The 25,996-nt window shown below is 41.1% G+C and overlaps 2 protein-coding genes across 4 annotated transcripts in view; both read right to left on the bottom strand.

The window, feature by feature from the left end:
- Positions 1-476: 476 nt before the first annotated feature.
- On the bottom strand, positions 477-2,397 carry LOC113270189 (forkhead box protein D4-like 1). Its single transcript, XM_044391262.3, has one exon. The coding sequence runs from the start codon at positions 1,824-1,826 to the stop codon at positions 477-479; it is 1,350 nt and encodes a 449-aa protein (XP_044247197.2). The 5' UTR covers positions 1,827-2,397.
- A 7,059-nt stretch (positions 2,398-9,456) lies between these two features.
- ZNG1A (Zn regulated GTPase metalloprotein activator 1A) overlaps positions 9,457-25,996 on the bottom strand; it is a 51,213-nt gene continuing 34,673 nt past the window's right edge. For all 3 annotated transcript variants that reach the window (XM_026519314.4, XM_044391217.3, XM_026519315.4), the window contains 6 exons: positions 21,876-21,932; positions 18,293-18,344; positions 13,008-13,076; positions 12,841-12,906; positions 10,152-10,281; positions 9,457-9,774 (listed from right to left, as the gene is read on the bottom strand). In XM_026519314.4, coding sequence (XP_026375099.1) covers positions 9,668-9,774; positions 10,152-10,281; positions 12,841-12,906; positions 13,008-13,076; positions 18,293-18,344; positions 21,876-21,932 — 481 coding nt within the window. In that variant the 3' untranslated portion in view covers positions 9,457-9,667. The remainder of the gene's footprint in view (positions 9,775-10,151; positions 10,282-12,840; positions 12,907-13,007; positions 13,077-18,292; positions 18,345-21,875; positions 21,933-25,996) is intronic.

The raw sequence follows: 25,996 nt of genomic DNA, 5'->3' as shown, positions 1-25,996 counted from the left end.
GTAGTTTGCACTTAACTTGGGACTAATATTTACAATTCCTAGGGAGTGAAAAAGGGAAAACAAGTTGTGCATTGGACATTGTATATTTCTTTTTTTTTTTTCTTTTTTTTCACCAGAACAAAATGTCCCACTCACGTTCATACTTCCTTGGAAATGGATAACCGGAAAAGCCCTGGCCGCCACAAGTGGAGGCTGGAAAAGAAAGGACAAGAGTTGCCGCCCTCCGAACTTTATGTTCCGGTTGTCTGAACAGTATCCAAGTTGTGCTTTGTAAATATTTTGCAGTTACCCGAACTGTGGTTCAGTTAGTGCTGTTCCGATGAGGGATTCAGATGCACCCGTCCTGTCCCCGCTGTGCAGGGTGGTATGGGTGAGAGCAGACGGCGAGAAGAGCGGGACCCCTCATCGCTCTGCGCTGCAGCTTGGCTGCAGGTGCGCCCTGCGGAGTCAGCGCCAGGACAGGGTGTGGATGCTATTCAGAAGGCTGGCAAGCTACCCTCTCTGCCGGAAAGGCTGGCCACCGTGGTCAGCCTAGAGCCTTGTGCTCCAGGCTGACACCCCAGCAGCACCGCGGGGGCGGACAGGTGTTGGCCCAACAGAGCGCCCTCGCTGGGAGCGCAGCCGCTGGTACAGTCCTGCTGCTGCGGCTGCTGCTCTAAAATCGTTCGAGCAGCGGCCGCGGCAGCCGCAGCGGACACGTGCAGCAAGGGGGTAGCGGCCCGGTGGTGCAACAGGCAGGACGGGCGCTGCAGCAGGTGGCAGTAGCCCCAAGGCGTCGGGGGCAGACTCTGCCTCTGCGCGGCCCTTGTGCCCCCTTCCCGGACCCCTTGCATGATACTCTCGATGCTGAAGGGGGTGCATCGGTCTCCCTGCCGCGCCGCCAGCCCCTTGCCTTCGTCCCAGGTCTGGGAGCGCATAGAGGGCTGCAGTGCCGAGAGCGCGCCGGAGGTGGCCAGGTCGGCGCCTTGCGCTTTCTTGGGCGTCTCGGCGTAGGCCGGGGCAGACAGCAGCAGGTAGCGAAGCGGGTGAGGGTGCAGCAGCGCGCACGGGCGGCTCCCGGCGGCGGCGGCGGGGTAAGCCCCCGACACTGGCTGCTGCGCGGCCGGGGGCCCGAGCAGCAGGCCCGGGTAGGAGACGTGCAGGGCGGAGGGCGCAGCAGGCAGGGGCAAGGGGTGGTGCAGGTGGACTCCCGGGGGCGTGTGGTGGCGCTTGAAGCGCTTCCTGCGCCGGAGGAAGCTGCCGTTGTCAAACATGTCCTGGGAGGCGGGGTCCAGGCTCCAGTAGTTGCCCTTGCCGGGGTGGCCCGGCTCGCGGGGGATCTTGACGAAGCAGTCGTTGAGCGAGAGGTTGTGGCGGATGCTGTTCTGCCAGGCGGGAAACTTGCGGCGGTAGTAGGGGAAACGGCCGCTGATGAAGGCGCAGATGCCGCTGAGCGTGAGGCGCTTGTGCGGGCTCTGCAGGATGGCCATGGTGATGAGCGCGATGTACGAGTAGGGGGGCTTCGCCGGCTGCGGGCCGTCCCCAGAGGCCGCCGCACAGCCGCTCGATGCCCTGAACTTGGTGCCAAACTTGGAGGAGTCGCTCCGGGCGCCGCCGCTCTCGTGGTTCTCTCCGGGAAGCGCGCCCGCGCCCCGCCGCGCCTCCTGCGTCCCCGGCGTTTGCAGCTGCTCTAGGAGCCGATGGCTCTCCTCCGCCTCTTCCTCTTCCTCCTCCTCGTCTTCATCTTCCTCCTCTCCCAGGATGTCGATCTCACCGTCTTCCCTGTTGGAGCTCCGGAGGCTGCGCTGCAGTGCGGGGTGGAGGCGGTCGGGTTTTGGCAAGTTCATGGAGGAACAGGTCCGGCAGACGCAGGGGAGGTGGCGGCTGCTCACCTGGGTCGCGGGGGGCTGGGCTGGAGGCCTTGCTTAAGAGTGTTCCAAAAAGCAGAAACCCTTGTGGTTGTCCTTTGGTGGTGTTCTGTTGGTTTCTTTTCGTTTCCAACACCGTCCAGCAAAGATGCACTTTGCCTTTTATTAATGCTTCTTCGAGTCCCTCTGTGGTTGGCTCCCTCCCCTCTTTATACCCCTTCTTCCTCTACCTCGGAGAGCTCCCACTTCCTCCCGACGCAGTCCAATGATGAGGGTCCTCTGCACGTTACCCGACAGGGCAAGAACCTTCAGCCTCCTCCTTCTTACACCCACCCGCCAGCAAGGAAGATGGGCTGTTAAAGGGCTTCGAAAACGTGCAAATAAAGAAGAGGCAGGAAAATATGGTACCCAACAATCTATGGCTACCTCGACACTCAGGCCTCCCCCCTGGAGGACAGAAACGGGGGATGGGGGCACTAAGTGTCTACACAGTGCTTGACTGTAAAACAATGTGTAACAGTAAAAGTATGTTTTCCTGTTTCATAGCTGGTGATTCACCCATTTTCATTGGTGGATTCCGTCCTCATCCAGAATGATGAACTGAAATATTCTTAATGTTCTAAGTATATCCATGAGCTCAGGGGGATGTGAGGGAGGCTTGCATGGTCCCTTCTACTCCCCACCTTAGCTCCCCAAAATGTTCTCCCCGACTCAGCTTTTCAGAAAAGGCTAAAATGTCCTTGGCATTAAGTTATGGAAGTTCAGGGTAGAAGGAAAGCAGGAGAGCTAAAGCGAAGTTCCCTTGCATCAGTGATTCTCTAACTCCTTTAACATTTAACCACGGTATGAAATATATTTTATGTCACACTCTTGGATAGATAGACTTCTATAACTAAAATGGGTTTCATAAAACAAGTGACCACTGATATATTTTTTTAAATGTCCAGGACCAACTACACTGATTTTGCCACATCCTAACCAGTACAGAGCCAGTGTAAAAAAACCTGTTTTCAGAATAACAGCCTCAGAACACCAAGGGATGCACCAGTCTGAGAGTCAATCTTTCACGCATGTGCTCTATCTGCCCCCCTTTGTAAAGCCAACATTAAGCACTTTTACTATAATAGTAAATACTAACGTCGAAACTTAAATAAGGCAAAGGAAGAGGTGCAGTTTCAGCACTTTGCCAAATTACTGGGTCGTCGTTGCCTACACTGGAGGAGCGACACGGCAGAGCAGCTCTGTTCAACTCACTTGACACCCTTGCAAGTAAGGATTTTTAGATTGGCTTCATTTAAATCTATCTGCTCAGGGACTGGAGTAGCAATCCAGTGGAATATATTGTGTGTTCTAGAAAGGGATCTTATGCGGAAATGCTGAGCAACAGTATATATTCATCATTTAACACCCACCCACTAGTGAAAAGAATTTGAGAAGGCATCTAACAAAAATGCAGCATGAAAATATTGTATTATGCCACTGACTGTCACAGAGTGAAACTTCCACTCTGGATTTAGGATGAATTTTCAGAAAGAAATCAGAAGCCAGCTAAAAGGGCACAATATAACAAAACAAAACAAAACAAAACAAAACCCAAAAAAACAAAAACAAAAAAAAAAACCCAAAACTCAAAGTAGCTTGTCCCTTCAGGATAAAATTTTGAAAACTGCTTTCTCTCATGTCTTTTAAAAGCTTATCCTCTACTCCTGAGGTTCTCACCTTCTCAGGCTTCTCAGTCAAATGTAGCTTGAAGTAGGACGAATGACAGAACTTTTGAGCCTAACAGATTTGTGTTTGAATCCCAGATTCACCAATTACTACTTGCGTGATCTACTAAACTAAGCTCCAGGAGGGCTGAGACAGGTGGTGTCTTATTCAAACTCAGGCTCCCAGCTGCCTCCCTGTCAACCCCCTGCAGGTAAGGGACCTTTCTGCCAGCAGCAGAGGAATCCGATTACCTGGAAAGGGAGCATTGTTAGTTTTCCTAGAGTCAACTTCTGTGGGGATTTGGGTTATTTAAAAATGAAAGGAGAAAAGGAAAGGCATGCCAAAACAAAACAACTGAAACAACCCCCATTCTTGGAGGTATGTCAAAGGGGGCACAGGAGACAAATGAAAGAGCCCTCCCACACACACTGGAGCCCGAGCGTGGTAATTTGAGGAAGGATTAGATTACAAAGTATAAAGTAAATATTCAAGTGTCCATACTGATAAAAATTAATGATCAAGTAAATTAATAAATGAGGGAAAGGAGGGGCACCTGCTGGCTCAGTCAGTAGAGCATGTGCCTCTTAATCTCAGGGTTCTGAGTTCAAGAGCCCCATTGGACGTAGAGCCTGCTTTAAAACAAAACAAAACCCCAAAAAATAAATGGGGGAAAGAAGCAAATCTCCCATGCAGAAGAATTCCCAAAAACGGAACTACCCCACCCTGGAGGAGGTGGAGCATACCGACTCCTTTACTGTGGTGGGCAGCGCTGAGTGGCTCCCCTCCAAAGACTACAGAATGGGGGTGGGGGGGGCAGGTGAATAATCTTACAAGAGAAGAAACCTGACACACACTTCAGCCAGGTCACCAGGTGATTAATGTCAACATCAATAGTCATAGACTATGTTAATAGTATATACCCTTGATATGTGATAAAAAAAAATAATACTCTGTCATCTCGCTCCCCAGAACCCATCAAATCAGGAGAAAAACAGACAAATTCCAACAGAGGAGCATCTTATGTACCCAATCGAAATCATCCTGAGAACTACCAAGGTTACCAAAACAAGGAAAGGCTAAGAAACTGTCATAGTCAAACAGAGACATGACAACCAACACCTTGGATGGCATCCTGGAACAGAAAAAGGGCACTAGGTAAAAACTGAGGATATCTGAATAAATTACAGACTTTGGTTAATGATTATCTATCAGTATTGGCTCGCTAATTGTAACAAATGAGCCAGACTATTGTACGACGCTGAGTGTGGAGGGAGGGGGATATGGGACCTTGAACTATCTGTCTTTTTATCTTGTACTGCCTGCTCAATTTTCCTGTAAATCTAAAACTGTTCTGAAAATTACATTCTGTTTAAAAAATTAAACATGGGAGAAAAGGCCAAAGAGCCAAAAAGCAGAAACTCAAACGTCCATCAGCTGATGAATAGATTAAAAAAATGTGGTATATAGACTTTTGTTCAGCAATAAAAGGAAACTAAGTGTGGATACATGCTACAGTGGATGAATCTTGAAAACATGGTATGTGAAAGGAGTCCAAATAGGCCAATTCTAGAAACAGAAAGTAGCTCAGCGGTTGCTGGGGGCTCCGAGCAGGGGGAAATGAGGAGTAACTGCTGATGGATAGTTTCTTTGGGGAGAGATGAAAATGTTCTGGAATGAGACAGTGGTGGTCGTGCCTGCCACTACCTGTAGATATACTAAAGCCACGAACTGTACACTTTAAAAAGGTAAAGTTCACTGTACGTATATCTAAATAAAACTGTTATACAAAATATGTCAATGTAAAAACAAAGAGCTTTATCAATGAAAACTGAGTGAGTGTTTGGGAAAGATTCCATTATGCCAAGTCACTCTTAAAAAACAAAAGGGGGGGGGAGAAAAAGAAAAGAAAGGAACTCTTCCAGTCCCATCCCATCAATTCTTCAGTGTTGCCTTAAAAATCAAAAGCCTTCCTTTGTAGCTCCTGCAATATTTAACACGCGGCCTACTGCATGGTGAGCACTCGTAATACTTGGTGATTACTTCTTTCCTAACAATGAATAGGTTTTCTTCTAAACAAACCTATCGGGCTCACAAAATGCCATCCTAGCGTGAAAAACCAAACTTTCCAAACAAATCTACAAAAAGGACGCACATGTCTGGTTTCTCTCCATTTCACTCTGAAAATTAAAGGCAATGTGGTCAACAGTTAAAGTGGATTCTAGTATTAAGACCAATTGAGAAAGAAAAATCTAGCATATCTTTCTTTCTCATCGAATTAGGAAGGGCAAGTTGCTAGTCTATGAAGGCAGAATTTACTTCTTTCAACATTACTTCCAGAGTGTATGGCATTTCTAACACTGGAATAGTCTTTTCAAATCAATCTAAAAATAGTTTTCCCACCTACACTAGTAACCCAAAGGAAACTACTACTCAATTTGTAGCAAGCAACCAAGTTCCTAAGTGCTTAAAAGCTTCTTAGCTTTATTTTTGCCGATAACTCCCTTTGAACATCATGAGCTAATAATTATAGACCCTTTCAATCACCTGGTCTTCCCTCACTGTGCCCACCCCTTCCTACAGCTTTCTTGTACTCAATCTTCTTGCCCCTTACACTAAAAGCTGCGAAAAGCCTAGAAAAAAAAACTATTTGCTTTAGGAAGGTATGCAGAAAGCTTGATTTTTTTTTTTAATCAAATCTTGCTGTAAAAAGAGAATTTGCGTGTACTGAGACTCTGTATTCAGGGTGCTTTAAATTTCATCCCTGGAACAATGAGAGAGATGTGCATTTTATCTCCATCTTATGAATAAGGAGGCAAAGGCTCAGAGAGATTTAGTAATCTAGCCTATATTACTCAGTAAACTATAGAGTTTTAGATAAACTATGCCTAAACCTTGATCATCATCAATACCCTTCAAATTTTCTATAGTTAGCAGAATAACAGCTCACCTTATTCAGTGATTTGCATTATAAAAAAATATTCTTTCCAGGATATCTATGTCAAGTTTGCAAGTCCTCTGAAGTGAGGTTTATTTATTTTTTTTAAGATTTTATTTATTTATTTGACAGAGAAACAGCCAGTGAGAGAGGGAACACAAGCAGGGGAGTGGGAGAGGAAGAAGCAGGCTCCCAGCGGAGGAGCCTGATGTGGGGCTCGATCCCAGAACCCTGGGATCACGCCCGGAGCCGGATGCGACTGAGCCACCCAGGCGCCCCTGAAGTGCGGCTTAAACCAATAATGGGGGCACCTGGGTAGCGCAGTCGGTAAGCGTCTGCCTTCGGCTCAGGGCATGATCCCGGCATTCCGGGATCGAGTCCCACATCAGGCTCTTCCGCTGAGAGCCTGCTTCTTCCTCTCCCACTCCCCCTGCTGTGTTCCCTCTCGCTGGCTGTCTCTCTGTCACATAAATTTAAAAAAAAAAAAAAATCTTAAACCAATAATGATTCTGATCATGGAAAAAAACTTCATTTGGGGAAAAATAAGAATGAAGAACAGGACAACACATCTTTAAAAGAACATGTAAACAACATAAAAATACAGTGCAAAATCTAAATTAAAACAGTGAAGGGGCGCGTGGGTGGCTCAGTCAGTTAAGCGTCCTCTGCCTCGGGCTCAGGTCATGATCCCAGGGTCCTGGGATCGAGCCCTGCTTTGGTCTCTGCACTGAGCTTGGAGTGTGCCTGTCCCTCTCCCTCTGCTCCTCCCCACCCCCTCAGGTGCACTCTCTCTCTCTCTGTACAATAAATAAATTTTTTAAAAAGCAAACTGCATTACAATATATAAAGAATGATGCTTTATCTAAAACGCACAAATTATAAAAATAAAACCTTTCCTTGAAGATATTTACAGCAAGCTCCTAAATCTCCCGAAGCGGCAGCTTAAATTATGGTTCTAATCACTGGAAAATAATTCACTTTGGGCGACAGCGTAAGCCATGTGTGTGAGTGAAAAGAAACATGGAAAAGGGCAGACAGGAAGCTGACAACACTGCTTACCCCCAAGGAGTGACAGTGACAGAAAGAAAAAGGTCAGGGGAGACTGACTTCATCTGCAACGTTTGCATTTTTACAACACACATGTATCCAGTCAATACTTATGGGATAAAAAATATTTAAAGATTAATACATTTTAAAGAAAAAACAAATATTTGTGAGTTTGACAGACTTTTAAGAGTATAGATTAGTATTACTTCACACATTTCTCCCACAACAGGACAATTAAAGTAAGCTCTTTCTCACGGCCAGAACAGATGAATCTAAATACTTACTGTTTGCCAAAGAACATTATGGAGTATTATTATGGCAACATTAACTATAAAATAAATCAAGTTTAAGTTGTTAGGAACAAGAAAAAAATCTAACCAGGTTCTGCTGTGTGCCAGGAGCTGAGTTGGTTGTGTCAGAAACCTATTCAGTCCTCACAACCTTGAATGATTGATATATCACCGTCCACTTTATAAAATACAGAAACTAATCTCGAGAAAATACTTAGCCCAAGATTACACAGCCAAGAAGCAAAAGAACTGGAATTAAAGTCCCAACCAGACTCAAAAACCAGCTGAGTTTCTATTGGGCAATCTGTTGCCCAACCAAGTAAGCTTACTCTCTCAATCATGAATTTAAGAGAATGGATGCAGGAGGCAAATGGATAAATACAGAGACTGTTCATTTAACAAGGGACAGCATGCAGGGGAGAAGAGACAGATAATCTTTTTTTTTTTAAGATTATATTTATTCATTGAGAGAGAGAAAGCATAAGTGGGGGGAAGGGCAGAGGGAGCAGGAGAGGGAGAAGCAGGCTCCCTGCTGAGCAGGGAGACTGACACGGGGCTCGATCCCAGGATCCTGGGATCACGACCTGAGCTGAAGGCAGACACTTAACCCACTAAGCCACCCAGGCGCCCCAAGAGACAAATAATCTAATCAATTGGCCTGCCTCCAAACACTGGAATCAATTCAAGATACAGAGATGTAACTCTTTTATTTAAAATTCTGGAAAAAAACAAATTCTAAAAGGCATTTTGATAGGCTTCTGATATTTAATAATCATTAGTTTGGGAAAGCTCTTCTTTAAATCCCATCTAATGCTTTTCTCTTACAATCCGATATAGTTATGCTGATCTGGCCTTTAGTAGGAAGAGGAGATAAGTAAGCCACTGTACACTGACACACCAACCACTGACACAAAGATGGTTAAATTATCCTAAGTTACCTGCAGTTACGTCTGAAGTTTTGCACCTCATCACTTTTTTGCTTATATTGAAAGTTAAAGAAGTTCAAAGAAATCACAATGAATTTGATACCACAACTTAAAATTAAAAGCTCTAAAATTGGAATCATCTAAATATATTACGAAGTAAATGGACGCTCCATTACTCAAAAGGAAAGCTTATTAGAATTGACTAAGAGATGGCTTTAATTTTTTGACTCAGATTTCTTCCACTCGTAAGTCTCTAGCCATATTTCATTTAATAAAAATGGTGATATTGTTTTTAAATGATTTTTGTTAGTAACAATAAAATTGTATCTATACAATCAGCGCAGTTCTAAGGGAAAATGACAATGTGAAAGTAAGTTTTATCATCATGACTATGAATAACTTCCATGGGTGAAAAATTCAGCATATGTAAATCCCAAAGCCAATTCTGACAGATACTTTTGTGAAACATTTATTTAAAAAAAAAACCCAAACTGGGTGCCTGGGTGGCTCAGTCGGTAGAGTGTCCACCTCTTGATTTCGACTCAAGTCATGATCTCAGGGTCGTGGGATCAAGCCCCACGTCTGGCTCCGTGCTGAGCATGGAGCCTGCTTAGGATTCTTTCTCTCCCTCTCCCTCTGTCCCTCCTCCACTCGCACACCTCCCACACACTCGCTCTCAAAAAAACAAAACAAAAAACAAACACTTCAGAGGACATTATATTTTATTGTATGAATGTCAAATGTTTTATGTACTTATTTACTACATTTTATGTGTTCCATAAAACAAACACTATTTTAAAGGACACTGGAATTCATAACAGAAGTACTGCAAAGAATAGATGCGTGAAATACACCCAATAGGAAACTTATTCCCGACTTATCACCCAATCCCTCTGATAAGAAATGCTTCTATTATTACGGGCAAACTTGATCTTCTTTGAAATGTGTTGTCCACCGCTTTTCTGTTTCCATTACAGTAGCTATAAATAGTTGTCTAAGGATCTCTTTATCTAAATTCCTGCCTGCAAACAGAATAAAATACGGTGTGATTATACAATCCTTATTAAAATGATACAGTTTGCCTATCAATTCCAAATCATTAACGACTTGATAATTTTCAGAAATTTACAAAAACCAAGTAATCAGTGATCCCTTCCCTTAACTTCCTATTTCAAGTTAAGTTCCTCAGAACCAAACTGACATTTTAATTACTTTTCTACATTTGAAGAGGAGTAAAATGCCTAACAAGTTCTTATGAATGTTATCACATCATGAAGACAAACACATTAATCACAAGCTTAGTTAGGTTGACGAAAGGGGTTGAGATTGGTTAATTCTGGTTAAGTAGCATATTATGTCACTTTCAAATATATATTTTAGAAATGTAACTGTCACTTACCAATAAGAACCAATCGATTTGTTCTCTCGGTGTCATCGTTCCAGCTCAGTGTCGTCTCCTCCAGATCATAGAGCTCGTGGACACCCTGGACAATCACCTGTTTTGGTTTGTCTTTGATTGACACCAGCCCCTGCTCAGACGAGAGGGACCATCAGCCGCAGCTCAAATTTAAAGCAGAAACTGAGCATCAATGTTAATGGATTAATTATTCCAATTCCATTGTTTTTAAAATGTATTTAAATACACACCCATAAAGAAGATGCTGTTAAAATTACTTAAATCCAGTTATTTGTGCATTATAGAAATAGTTTCTTAAAGCCTCCAATTTTTAAAAAAGGTTTGTGTGCACAATGGTTTTTTTAAAAATAATCCCTTTTTCTAATGATAAAATGAATATATGTATTAAGATGTCCTTTCAGTGTTATGACAACCAAAAACTAAAACCACCAAATGATAACACAAGCATCACGGATGTTTCTACTTTAAGGATTTTACACCCGTTTCACAGTTTTAGTGGGAAAATTTGAGGAGTTAAAGGACTGGGGTGATAATTCTGACTGGGTTGCAACGAATGGTGCAGGGAATGATGGAATAAAGGAAAGGAAACACTGTCTGGATAAAGTTCATTTTTTATTGATTTGCAGAAATGAGAAACAAGTTATCTGATAAACTGGCCCCTGTGGGGATAAAGTAATTTCTCTGAAATGATGTTTGTTATACTTGTTATAAAATTAATATATATATGTTGCAGAATGGTAAGAGACAAACCACTCAAAGTCACTCACACCACATAAGCTTTGTGTGTTTTCAGTGCATTTATATATTTTAGGTGTATGTTCCTCTTGTTTTCCTTTGCCCACTTCTGTTTTCTGCTTTTTATTTTCCAGTTTTACTGATAAAATTGACATACAGTATTGTATTAGTTTAAGATGTAAAATATGATTTGATTTCTGTTTTTTAAAAAAGATTTTATTTATTCGAGAGAGAGAGAGATAGTAAGAGAGAGAGCAGGAGCAGGGGGGGAGAGGGAGAAGCAGAATTCCCGCAGAGCAGGGAGCCTGACGCAGGCTCGATCCCAGCACCCCAGGATCATGACCTGAGCCAAAATCAAGAGTTGGCAGCTTAACCAACTGAGCCAGCCAGGTGCCCTCATCTCTGCTTTTTTAAATTTGAATTTTAATATGTAATAACTCCTAGGAAAGAGTTATCTAAACTCAAATTTCTGTTATTTGTATAAAGACTTTGAAGTGTTAGCTGTTAGCTGAATGACCATTTTAAACATATTCATTATTATCATACTAACACTTCCTAGCCAGAAAAGAAGCAAGTCTATGAAGGTGAAGGCTGTGTTAGCCCAGATCTCAAAGTGTTGTTGCTTGAGAGGAAGGCCAAGGGAAGAATCAAAGAGAACAGACAACTGCAGAAAAATTCTCTTGCACCTAAGGACAAAATCCACACTGGGATGGTGCAGGACGAGCCACGGACTGCGTGTGGGGGTCTTGGTGGCAGCGTTTGTATACATGCCCCAAGGGCAGCTTTGCCGTAGCCACCCCCCATTCGGGAGCAGGGGATAAATGCAGCGTTGGAATGAAATAGAATCTGCCAGTTAGCATCACGGAATGTAGGTGGTGCTGCAGTCAGGAAAGCAGCAGCAGGATCACACTTAGTTCCTCTGGGTGGGAATGACGGGAACAGTCACCCATGTGGCTCTGAAGCCAATCCCAGGCAGAGCCAGCACAGGGAGGGAAGAAATCTAAACTGAAATGGTCTGTTGATTGTCTCTACCTTTGCCATTCTAGTGAGCCCAGGAAGTCAGCTGCTAACTGGAAAATGTACCTACTAACAGTAAGAATAACAAATAGTAATAATAAAAATTGTATGCACACTTCTGGAAACATGGGAGCAGACAAATGACTGCTGACTGGTCAAACACACAACTAGAACCACTGCCCCCTGGAAAAAAACACCTTCCATGACATAAATACCCAAATGCCAAGTAACATGAATGGGTTTCCAAATACAGAGCAAGAATTCTTCTAGTCTTCCCTAACTCTGTTTACAGTATGACAACTGTTTAGTGCCTGCTAAATGTGCCAGCCACACAGGTTCAGCTCCACCAAGATTTCTAATGTGATTTCTCCGTTAATGAAGCTCTCTTGGAAAATTAAACACAAAATGATGTTCAGGGGGCGCCTGGGTGGCGCAGTTAAGCGTCCCACACTTGATTTCAGTTCAGGATTGTGAGAGCGAGCCCCATGTGGGGCACTGGGCGCAGACCCTGCTTAAGATTCTCTGTCTCCTTCTCCCTCTGCCCCTCCCCACCATTCCCTTAAAAAAAAAAGACATTCATTCAGTTTTCCCTAACTGTCCAAGCTGAGTGCCAAGGAAAGGAGAGTTCCAGCAGCCAGATTACTGCTCAGAATACCTGGGAGGAGAGAAAAAGGGGTGATGGGCACATAGGTTGCTCTAGCTGCAACACTGAATGAAGCTATGCACATAAATCACTTTATGCAGTAATTTCCAAAGCATCTTTTCAGCAATGGAAATTAGAAAAATAAAAAGAGACAAAAGTTATTTGTACTAAAACCAGCGCTTGTGTTTAAAACCGAAAGCGGTTTTATGTAACAGTCAAGAAAGGAAAGAGCCTTTGTCCCAAAGTATGAAAGAAAGTGTAGACGGTACCCCGCACCTTTAGCCGTATGACCTCCATGCAGTCACTGTCCTTGTTCCGCACATTCTTCTCCCACAGAAGATTCTGTATCAAGTGACATATTTAATAAGACCAACCACTGCTGCCAGCAACAACCACGTAACACAACAGGTGGTAAATCACAATCAGTTAAATACTGCGTTCACCTGAATAAATACATTCAGACTTTCTTCCTTTGCATTTCCTCGTACTTCAAATGTCACCGTAATAATGCTCTATAAGTCAAGAGAGACAATCAACCATGATTTTTTTATAGTAATGTCGGCATAGTTTTAGAATGTCAGTATATTTTATAGTAACGTCAGTATATTTTAAGACAAGAAGTAAGGAACACATTCATGAACATGTATACTGCCACCCATATTTGGTCTTTTTCACTATCTCGCTGAGTTCTGGTAGCAGCAATTCCATTTTCTGTATTGTGCAGAGGTGATCAGTGGGTCAGTATTTAAACAGAGAAATTTTCATGACAGTTGATGGTTTAATTCATCCTTTCCAGGACCCTCAGATTGAGCGGGAGGGTATTATCTACAGTGTACCAACTATGTACCGAGCCAGCGACTCTTGCCCAGGTCACTTCATTTCATCTTTTCATTTACTCGTGACAACAATTCTGTGGAATAAAGAGAATTATTTTCTCTTTGTAAACTGGGGGGAATAAGGCTCAGAAAAATTAAACTACTTAGCGCTGGGAGTAAAACTCAAATGCAAAAGTGTAATTCTGCTCTCTGGGAAAAAATATAAAGGAAAAATTCAGTTTATCCCTAACCAAGTATGTGCCAAAGGAGAAGAGTATCTGGAGATGAGAACAATAGTATAATGTCACCTTTGGTTTGAGAAAGCTGACATCATTTAGAATGTTAACTCTGAGATTTATTTTTTCTCCTGCTCCTGATAAGTCTCTCACTGTCCACTCTAAGGAACCAGAGGCCCAAGATTTCCTGCAGCTGGTCACATAACTAAAATCCAAAGCACCATTTGCTCCCGTAACCAAAATTTCAACTTAATGATGAAAATACACAAGGGTTAAGTGTAAGATGATGAAAACACAAATCCCACCCTGGATAATTAGGATAAGATGCTCCACCAAGCTTTAAAACAAAAAACACAGTAAAGCACGGCTTTGCATAATTTCCTACAACTGCAAATATTAATAGCAATTTTATTCACCAAGCACACAGGCTTACAGCAGAAAATATGAAAAGACCAAATTGTTTTTTAGCTAAACATAGAGGATCGCTAAAGGTAAGTACTAAAGACCAATCTAAGGACAAAATATACTGACATTTAGTCTCTACTCTTGCTGGTAATGGGAAAAGCAAAAAACACTTTCTTGCTAAATATGAGACATGAAAGCCAACTAAAATTGACTTTAAAATGTCAGATTTTTAAAAGTACTTATTCTGTCACAATAGCCAAGAGACGAAACAAAATAATACTAACAGATGAATGGACAAAGAAAATGTAGTATCATAGTATAGTATAAAAATATGGTATGTTAATGAACCATTATTCACTTTTAAAGAAAAGGAAATTCTGCCACGTGCCACAATATGGATGAGCCTTGAGGACATCATGCTAAGTGAAATAAGCTGGTCACAGAAGGACAAATACTGCATGATTCCACTATACGAGGTATCCAAGCAGTCAAAATTACAGAAATAGAAAGCAGAATAGTGGCTGCCTGGCTGGGAGGTGAGGAAAATGGGGAGCTGCAGTTTGATGAATATAGTTTCAGTCACGCAAGATGAAAAAGGTCTAGAGATTGGCTGCACAACAGCCTCCAGACAGGATCAGCTAATGACACTGTACCACATACTTAAAAATTTGTCAAGAGGGTAGATCACATGTGTTTACCATAATTTTTTTAAAGTACTTATTTTTAAATCTAAATAAACACACTCTGCTTTTAAACTATTTGCTTTATAAGTTTAATAGTATTCTGCATTTAAAGTTTTCTTTCCCCCTTAAAGCAATCACTACAAATAATACCTAAAAATCCATATCAAAATGTATAGCAAATCATGTAACATATCAAAATACATAGCAAAAAGGTTGCTAAATGAAACATAATTTGTCATTTTCAAAAGACAGCAGCAATTCAACCTTCAAATGAACCGCTTAAAATGTATTTTATTCAAGTTGGATAACTTGGCTTTCAATATTGGAAAGGTCTCAACACGGAACTCAAAACTGCTTTATTCTAGCTGCAAGAATGGGAATGACTACTGCTTTTGGCAGGTTAGCGATACGACAGTATTTCTAACTCTAATTTGAGATAAAAAGGGTTTAAAAAATTACGACAATACATCAGGGGGCTCAAGGAGATACACATTTTAGAACTGGATGTTTTTCTGTACCAATAAACTCTCCTCACAGCAGACAAACCTTAAAGATGAAATCCACAAATTCCCAGCGCAGAGAATGAGGGTCACAACTCCTAATTCCTAATTTAATAAACTATGCACAGACTGCCATTTGGGTTTTCTCATCTTCTCACTCTTCAACCTCAGTTCTTCCTTATAAGGAAGGAACAAGGAATCCATGAAAGAGAGAGAGCTGTATTACAGATGATTCAGGGATAAAACCTTAATAACATACCTACTACGTCACCTATTTCAGATTTTTCCCCCAGTTTTTGTTTTGAATCTAAAATTAACTCTCCTTTTCCCAGACACAGAAAGAAGCAGAAAACCAAAGCAATCATTCAGGAAAGTAAAATAAGGTACTGTCCCTAAAATAAAATTTAGGAATAACTCCAAAATTTTAGTTTTCTGGTCTGTTTTTTATTCAACATCTCAGGTTATTTCCCTTGGTGTTCTACTCCTTGGCAAACAATATCTAATATGCAATAACTTCTGCATATTTTCTTCGTCTGGAAAACTGAGCCCATTAACATGCTCAACCCCAAATGTGAAGCTCTTCATGAGTCATTTCTACTGTGATAGCCTGCCACCAAGTATGAAGCTGAAAGTCTGGCATCTTTCTCCAAATCAGTGTGCCTTCCAGGTTTCTCTACACTGAGGTCCCTCCAGTCAATCAGGCCTGTTTCCCATCACTTCTCCCGTCTTACTGCCCCAGCATCGGGCAGTAAGTCTATTCCAGCAAGTCTACCTGTGAATCAGCCCTCGATTTATCCCATTTCCATCCCCCCCATGAGCCACACAGTCCAGGCCCTTGTCACAGGGTATCTTCCTGCTTGGTCTCCTGCTATCAGCTCCAACCCAGCTCACCTGACACTGTAGGACAGCACAGTGTGAGTTCTGCTTGCCCTGCACGTCGAAGCCCAACACCTTAGTTCAGGATTCAATTACCAAGCATCCACCAATACTTCTACACTACAGTCTTCCTCTTCTAGAGCATTCTCACGTTCCCACTTTTCAACACCTAGATTGTTCTTTCCCTTACTTCTTCAGTCAAATGAAAACCTCCTAGTTGAAGGCTACGTTTTGATGTCTTAGAATAGCAGTTGCATCTTTGCAAAGAACATTGCTAATTGGAAAGAGAAGCAAGGGAACTTTCTTAACAATTCTGGAAATCTTCTGTATCTGGATCTAAGAGAGAATTACATAGATATGTGTCCATGTGTGCAGATGGACCAATACACAAACACAAATATATGTAAAGACACACTGACCTGTACGCTAAAAACTTGTATGCTTTATTGTACATTTAAAAAAACACAACTATCTTTCACGAAAACTCAGACCCACTAAACCAAAGGAGACCATCATTCCTCTGAGTCCCATAGCCCTTTGTCTGCAATATTATATTCTGCCCATTCTTATATACCTACAGCAGGAAAGTACATCAGAATCTCCCGTAGAGCCTTAAAAAAAATAGACATGCCCTATTTACTGGTGAAATGACACACTGTCTGGGATTTGCTTTAATATCCTCCAGCAAGGGTAATGGGCACTTGCAGTTTTATTAAACTATTCTACTTTCACGTATATTTGAAATTTTCCGTTTGAAAAACACTGCAGGAAAAGAAGTGTTGGGAAGACAGGAAATAAAATCAGTAAAATGTTGACAGCCATTGCCAACTGGGTTCCTTTTGCTATTCTCTGTACTTTTGTGTCTTTGGGAATTTCCATAATAAAATGTTAAAAATGTACCTAACACATTAATTTGCATATACCAAAGCCCCACTCCTGGAGATATGAAGGACGGGGGACTACTGAGCATCCAATTTTTTTTAAATGTTCCACAGGTGACTCTGATGTTTCCCATCTGAGAATCACAGCTTTTCATTCTTGTAACAAATATTCACTGAGCTGCCACCACATACCGTGCCCTGTGCGAAGCACTGAGGAATCTACACTTAAGGTGTGTACAGACAAGGAAAAAGCATTTCAACCCAAACTATAAGGCATTGTAAATGCCATGGCAGGGGTATGTGAAGATACCATAGGTACAGATACTGGCCGTTATAAAGGTTCTTGAAACCGACTACTACATTCTTCATCTTTTACATGGCTCCTAGTATGATGTCCCTCACCTGGAAAGTCAGTATGAACACGCTTCCGGTTCATCTTCAGGACTACTGCTGAGTATTGTAAACAGTTGGTTTTTCCCAAAAATTCTACCACCATGAGAGAACTGTATTTCTCTCATTCACTCATTTTAAAAACATGCAAAGATGAATATTTTATGAAGTTTCGAGAGGGCAAGTGCCAGGAACACGGTTGTACGGGTCCCCATAAATAAAAGCCAAAATGAAGACAAACGAACAAGTGGTCCCATCGCGGCGAGTAACGCTTCAAAGAGTGAGTGACGGTTTCCAGACAGAGGAGGGAAGACGGTACACGGCTCACTCACATGCCCCCTTGCTCTCACCATGTTTCAAAAGAAGAAAGAAGTTCCCCAAAACCTCCACCATCTATGACTTGCTTAAAAGAAAGACTGGTACAGTGAAAACATGTTTTGTTTGTTCCTAGTATCGTCAACATTTCCCTCAGCAATTAGTTTTAGAGCACCTAAATGAAGGACCCCTTAGGGAGTTCAAATTTACAGTGTTATCTGCAGGTGAAACGTCAATTTTCATTTAAATAAGCCATAGATGCTTTCACCAGACTTTCCCTTAATCTGTTAGTTCAACATAGCTAAAAATAGGCTGCATACAGAACCCCCAGGCTGCTTTCAAGCAGTGATTCCCATTGGAAGAACTGATCAAAATATTCTGTGTGACCTGTTGAATGGAGAAGCTAGAAAGCATGATTTCTTAAGAGTCTAAAGAACTCTGGTTTAATGAATTCCTATTATGCATTAAGAAGCTAGATGAGATTACCTCAAAAGCATCCAAATTCTGAAAACTATCAACACAGTTCAAAAACACTTTTTTAAATCAATACTCAAATAAAACAGTCCTAACAGAACCAACTTATTTTTTTTAAATGCTTAAAATTTTTTTTAAAGACTTTTTTTTTACCTGATCAAGGTGAGGTTGTGTTGTTGGCACATGCTGAAGTTTTTTCTGCAAACTAAAAACAACTGATTATAAATTCGGAGATCAATATACTTTTGATTTAACCCTATATGTTACTTAGAGATACAGAGCTAAAAAAAGAAGAGCGTTTCCACAACTCAATCTATTACACAGTTCCAATTTTACATGCTGTTTACACATTCTAACAGAGAAAAGCTAACAGACTGTTTAAAGATGTTTCCTAACGATGTGTACGCATTCAACAAACAAGCAAACAGACCTGTGGTTGCCAGAGCGGAGGTGGATGGGAGACGGGTGAAATGGGTGAAAGGGACTAAGAAGTAAAATAAATAAGTCAAAGATGAAAAGTACAGCACAGGGAATATAGTAAATAATACTACAGTAACGTTGTATAGTGAAAGCAGGAAGTGGTGACCACACTTATGAAGGTGAGCACTGAGTAAGATACATAATTCTCAACTCACTATGTTGTACTCCTGAAAATAAAACATTGTATGTTATACTTCAGTAAAAAATGTACACACATTCACACGCATACATATACACACGATACAGAAAAAGAACTAATCTTTAGTGACACTATTTTGTGTGGTTAAATATGTCAGCAGATTTCTTTTTATTTCCAACAGATCAATTACCGGCCTAGAAAAATATACATGAGCATTTTACTACTGCTCCAAATTTCATCAACTTGTCCCATGCTTCCTAATGTGAGAATAAGGCTAGTACCTAAAGAACGTTAGAAGGGTATATGTTTTCCTTTATCAATGTTTTCCCTTAAACATATCTACTTATTAAGAAATAAGTAGTATCTGAAATATAAGCCTTCTATATAGTCAGTTGCCAGTGACTGCGAGAAAACAAAAAGAATCCTAAAAATGTACTGTTCTGATATGAAAAAGAGCAAGAAGATCAATATGGCACAACCAATTACAACCTTAACAAGTGTAGCGTACATTTGGACACTGACGGGGGTAGGCTGGGAGGAGGAAAAAGACTTAAAACCTTGCAGATGTTTTGCTTTGCAGAACAGTGAGGGGTAAATTAGTAACAGGGAGTTTAGAAAAGAGAAAAAGGATTGTAGGAACTGTTGGAGGGAAATGAGCCTCACTGGAGGGGGTCTTAGTAGAGAAAATGTCAAATTAAATCCTTGCCAGCTGGTTGCCCAGGAAAGGATTCTCCATTTTTGCAACTGAGCACAGTGAAAAGTTATGCGCAGGCCTGAGCCACAGAAAGGGCATCACATTAAAAAGCTACTTCTTTAAGTGTCACTAATGCATTATCACTGTTCTTAAGCAAGTGTGGAATGAGATTACCTTAGAAATGTTTGAAAAAAATCACACGTTCTTTCCTTATGTTCAATATTTAATGTTGTTAAAAATAACTGCCAACAATTTGTGCAACAGAAGAAAAAGTTTTCCTCAACCCTCTTAGGTGCGTGGCTGGGCGTGAAAATTAGATTGACAAACACAGATTAACAGGAGAAAAGGGTACAAGTTTATTAATGTAAGTTGTTTTTTTAAAAAAGACTTATTTATCTTAGAGAGAGAAAGAAAAAGGGCGCAGTGGGGAGGGGCAGAGGGAGAGGGAGAGAGAATCCCAAGCGGATTCTCCACTGAGCACAGAGCCTAACACAGGGCTCAATCCCAGGATCCTGAGATAATGACCTGAGCAGAAACCAAGAATCAGACACTTAACAGACTGAGCCAGTCGGACACTCCTATTATCATAAATTTTATGTGACACAAGAGCCTTTATAAAGAAATGAAGAACCACAGAAATGGTTAAACCCGATCGTTTTTATGCTGTTTGATGAAGAGTGGAAGGTTGTAGAAAGAAACAATAGGACAGAGTACGAAACAAGTGTAGTAAACTGGGAGGTACTCAGAGAGGCCTGTTTCTTCAGATTCCTCCATGCGTACCTTCGTCCATTCAGAGATATGGATGCTCCTTTCCTCTGGGCACAGGGAGGGTACCTCTCACACGAGGCTTTTATAACTCAACCATTTCGGAAATGCGAGAAAATGTTTCCAAATCATATAACTGATGAGGGGGTAATACCTAGAATACATTAAAAAAAACTCCTCTAGCTCAGCCACAAACCACAACAAACCACGGGATTAAAAAATGGACCAAGTATTTGCATAAGCATTTCTCCAAAGATGATCTACAAATGGCCACTAAGACACGAAAAGATGGTCGTGATCTCTAACCGTTAGAGAAATGCAGAGCACAAGCACAAGGAGCTGCCACCTCACACCCATGAGGATGGCTATTACCGAAACCAACTGGAAATACCAAGTGCTGGCAAGTCCACAGAGAGAGCGGACGCCCGTGCACTGCTGGCGGGAAGTTAAAATGGTGCTGCTGCTGTGGAAAACAGTATGGCGTGCCTCAAAATATTAAAAAGTGAAAGCAGGAATTGTGAAGAGACATTTGCACACCCATGTCATAGCAGCATTGTTCACAACACCCAAGAGGTGGAAGCAACCCAAATGTTCATCAATGGATGAATGGATAAACAAAATGTGGGACATACATATGATGGGATATTATTTAGCATTAAAAGGAAAGAAATCCTGTCACATGCTACAACATGGATGAATCTTGAGGACTATATGTGAAATAAGCCAGTTACAATAAGACAAACGCCATACATTTCCACTGGTATAATGTATTTAAAGTAGTCAAATTCTTTCTTTTTTTTTTAAGATCTTATTTATTTATTTGAGAGAGAGAGAGAGAGAGTGAGAGTGAGCACGAATGGTGGAGAATGGTGGGGAGGGGCAGAGGGAGAGGGAGAAGCAGACTCCCCACCAAGCAGGGAGCCAGACGCGGGGCTCGATCCCAGAACCCCTAGATTATGACCTGAGCTGAAGGCAGACGCTTAACCGAGTGAGCCACCCAGGCGCCCATAAAGTAGGCAAATTCTTAAAAACAGATACTAGAATGGTGGTTACCAGGGGCTGTGGGGAGGGGAACACGGAGAGCTGTCATTCAACAGAGTTTCAGTTCTGCAAGATGAGAAAGTTCTGTAGATCTATTGCACAACAATGTGAATATACTTAACACTACTGAACTATACACTTAAAAACGGTTAAGAAGATTTAAAAAAAAAAAAAGATACTGATGTCCAGGAAAGAAAGATACGTTCCTCTCCCCTATCAAAAGATTCCCTCCAGGGAAAGAAACAGGAAAGTGATCCATCACTTAGGAGAAAGGGGGAGTGTGTAGGAATACCCCAAGCTAAAATTTTTTATGTATTTCATCCATTTTTCTCATAGAAAGTATTACAGACAGTGGTTGGTGTAGAAATACTAATGATGAATCCGTAAAGTTAACTACCATTTATACTAAAATTTCTGTAGGAAAATGCATTGTGATTTCCAAACATCCAATTAATAAAACTTTCAAGAATATAATCATTAGGAATGATCCTGTACACCATAGGCATAACAAGAAGCTTAAATCAAGTGTGCAACTGTATAAATCATTCCTGTAACTTGTACAACCATGGAATAAAAAGTACATTACAATAAAAGCGAACAAAATATGGAAAACATACCTTATTCCAGAAAGACTGTCAAAGGCATGAAGATCTAATACATTAGAGAGATCAACTCTAAAAGGAAGAAATCCAATGTAAACAGTGGGAAGTTCTATGAAATATATCCAATTAATCAAGTGGAAAAAAAATCTCTTAAGACCCTTTTACCCAAAATGTAAACATAAAGTTTAATCAATATATCACACTATTTTGGGAAACACATAAAAATGACAAGAACAAAACGCTCGTTGTAAAATTTTTAAATAGAATTTCTTCATATAATTCAAAAAACAGTGAATACTATAAATTCAAGGCAGAAAATCACTTGATTATTGCTTCAATAAGCTATATACACTTTTATTTATACTTTCAATTGTCTTTTCAATCATGGAAATTTATAAGCTTGATTTCAAATACATTTTTACAGCCAAAAAAAAAAAAATCAATCAGTTATAGAACTGGAACTTTCCAAAGCAGCACTTCATTACTCAAAAGATGAACTGCGGGAAGTGGAGCAAAAGAGCTAGCACAGTACAGAACCTCACTTTCAGAACGTCTGCATTTCTTCCTTTTTTTTTTTTTAAACGATTTTATTTATTTATCAGAGATACAGACAGCACAAGCAGGGGGAGCGTCAGGCAAAGGGAGAAGCAGACTACCCCCTGAGCAGGGAGCCCGACCCAGGACTTGACCCCAGGCTCCCAGGATCATGCCCTGAGCTGAAGGCAGATGCTTAACCAACTGAGCCACCCAGAACACGTCTGTGTTTCTTTTACTTCACTTCCCTGCTTCCGTGATGTAACACGTAGTATTTTAAGAATACAAGGAGTCAAACAACTAACATATAGATGTTCACTTTACAACACTAATCTACATCCAAAGAATGTGGCTTATTTCCTTCAGACTGGGACTGCATAGACTGAAATATCCCAGTTAATGCTCTATCTGAATAAATATTATTTCCACGGGAATTATTTAGAGGTAATTGTGGCTTATTAGGAAAGCAGTGATTCAGATCAGAAGAGAGTATCATATCACAGACAGCATTCGTTTTGGTTTAAATACATATACAAAGACTAGGGAATGAGCTCCAATTTTTACATGAGCGTGTAAAACAGTAGAGGACAGTGATTTCTCTATAATCAAAGCTATGATGCAGGAACGTTTCAATAAAATGACAACAGTATGAATTTCAAAATTAGACTCCAGGAATTTGCCAAACATGTAAGTTCTCTTACAAAGAAAACAAAATTCAGTCAAATTCAAGATTTTTAAAAATATGCCAACATGTAAGCCAAACCACCTCTTCTAACTTAGGAGTGACCAGCTCTGCCAGCTTTGCTGATTCTCAACAGTCTGCCAAATACTCAGCCTGTGGCAACAATACTGTTTGATTAGGAGTACCTATCCCACACAAGGCAGACAAATTCCCATCTTACTAAAAGAGTCATACTCCAAAGTTACAGGTTAATAAACTATAACAACACTCAAATTCTGGACATTCTAGATGAAAAGAGTCAGGAAAATCATCAAAGAAGTAAATATTCCATTAAGAAATTTTTAAATATCATCTTACATAAGAGATCAAAGCCTTAACATTAAACATATTTCCATTGTCACTATGACAGCTAAGTAAATATTTGTACTGATACGTGACAAATGAATGAACTCCCCCAAGTTTATCATCTATACCTTAGGAAACAGCTAGTTTAAAAAGTACACCTGCCAATCGTCTGAATATCAAAATTGAGGCCCACTGTATGAATACCAAAAGTCAGTTTTGAAACACAAGCTTCTAAAATAAACAGTTTCACTCTGACAGTGTTCTTAAGAATCCACGTCACACATTTAGAAATAATTCTGCTTGATACCCAGAATCTTTTGATATATCCAAAATACACAGAATCAACACGAGATCTGTACAGGTTAAAATCAACAGAGAACAGAGCCCCACTGAGGCTACCTCAACCCAGCTGCTGTCCTTGCTCCTGCGGCAGAGCTGGGCATGTCGGGGGTGCCAGGGTGCATGCCTCTCTTCTCTGTACATGTGTGGAGGGGACTGGAATAGGGCTGGGGGAGCTCTGGTCTCCCACCTGGACCAGACTGGGGCTCTCTGCTGTGGGGACCACTGGGGGCGGGAGGCACTACGGCAGTGCTGGGAGGGGAGGGGGGAAAAAAAACCTACAAAGAATAAAATTGTACCAGTCTCTCACTGCATCTCACCAGATTCTCAATGGAGAGTAAGACAGGAAAAGTCTAAGGTTCCAGATTAGAGTTACCAAGGACCTGCCCCAAATCTAGTACCACCATGGAAAATAAATTACTTCACTCGTCCAATTAGAAAACTAATTTCCACGGCATAAAATATATTTAATTTACAAATTTATAGACAAAAACATCAGATATTTCCAAAACAGTAATACAAAAAAATAAAAATAAAAAGACAAGTACCATCAATTTCTACGTGGTAGGGAGGGGAGTTCAGCTGCTGCCCCGGGGTTAGTGTCTATTAGTCATCTTTCCGAAGTTCAATGAGTCTCCTAAACAGGGGCCACCAGCCAATCCCAGGTCTACAAATTGTCAAACCCATCCAATAGCTAAGTCCTGAACTCTAGAACCAGATTTCTGAAGGTCTTCCCCAGTGGCACCTCAAATTCAGTATCTACAAAACTCAACTAAACACCTTTTACCAAATACCTGCTATCACTACCTCACCCGGAAGTTACTCCTCCTTCTGGTATTTTCTTCCATGCAGAACTGCACCATATTCAATCCTTCTACCAGGATTCGTACTACTTTTAAAAACTTTCACTGACTCTTGCTGCCCACAGAAAAAAAATCCAAAGCATATGTCATGGCATTCAAGATCCTTTGTGGAAAGTTCTCCATCTCTTCAGTCACACCTCTTTTTCTCTCTGCCACACACCATGTGCTCTAGCTGTTCTGAACTACTCACAGGTCCCTGGAGTACAAAATCTTCCTATGCCTTAAAAAAGCCACTGCTACTCTTGTTCATCTGGAAAAATCCTATTCACTCTTCAAGAGGTCAATAATCACCTTCTCACTCAAAATTTCCTGAATCTTCATCAAGAAGAGCTGAGATGGGTACTAAAGAGGGCACATGTGGTGATGAGCACTGGGTGTTATACAAAACTAATGAATTGTTCAACACTACATCAAAAACTAATGATGTATTACATGTTGGTTGGCTAACTGAACATAATAGAAAAAATAAAATTAAAAAAAAAGGAAGAGCTGAGTAGTTGTTCCTCTATGTCTTTGTTCTTATAGGACCCTACACAATTAATACTTCTGTTATACTAATAATATTTAATATATTGGGTTCTGCTTGTTTACTTCTGTCTCCCCCAAATGACTCATCACCTACCACAAAGGCAGAGTTTTTACCTTATCCATTGCTTAAATCCTCAACAAGCCAAGAGATGCCTAGCAACTAATAGAATGCCCAATAAATACTTTACTGAATTGATTAACTTATTATTGAACAACTGGATTTTAGTTTTCCTCTGTTCGGGCCTCTGAAATCTCTAAGATTAAAAAGGAGTCAGGAAGAGTTAAGAATGGCTGTTCCTCTAATCTCCCACTCCTACTTCTGAAGTTGATATGGCCCATTAGAACTTCCATTTGCCTCAGAGTGAACTTAAATCTTACCAATAAGACAATGTTGCACGTGATTCTTATTCCTCAACTTAAACACTCAAGGTAAGCCTTTTCTACATATGCTTACAGCAGTCTTATTATTATCAGTTTTACTACCATCTGTGTTTGTCAACCAAAAATGCTTGAAGCATCAAAATTTAAAAACAAAACAAAAAAAACACAGTAGGGGCGCCTGGGTGGCACAGCGGTTAGGCGTCTGCCTTCGGCTCAGGGCGTGATCCCAGCGTTGTGGGATCGAGCCCCACATCAGGCTCCTCCGCTGGGAGCCTGCTTCTTCCTCTCCCACTCCCCCTGCTTGTGCTCCCTCTCTCGCTGGCTGTCTCTATCTCTGTCAAATAAATAAATAAAATCTTTAAAAAAAAAAAAAAACACAGTAAAACAAAATTTCCATCAGTGATTTCAACCACTTTGTTAAAAACCAGATCTCTCGTTTCTAAACCAGAAAGCTCAAGTTGGTA

This window comes from Ursus arctos, unplaced genomic scaffold (assembly GCF_023065955.2).
Source record: "Ursus arctos isolate Adak ecotype North America unplaced genomic scaffold, UrsArc2.0 scaffold_33, whole genome shotgun sequence".
Classification (NCBI taxonomy): Eukaryota; Metazoa; Chordata; class Mammalia; order Carnivora; family Ursidae; genus Ursus; species Ursus arctos.
This window is presented reverse-complemented; position numbering and strand designations above follow the sequence as displayed.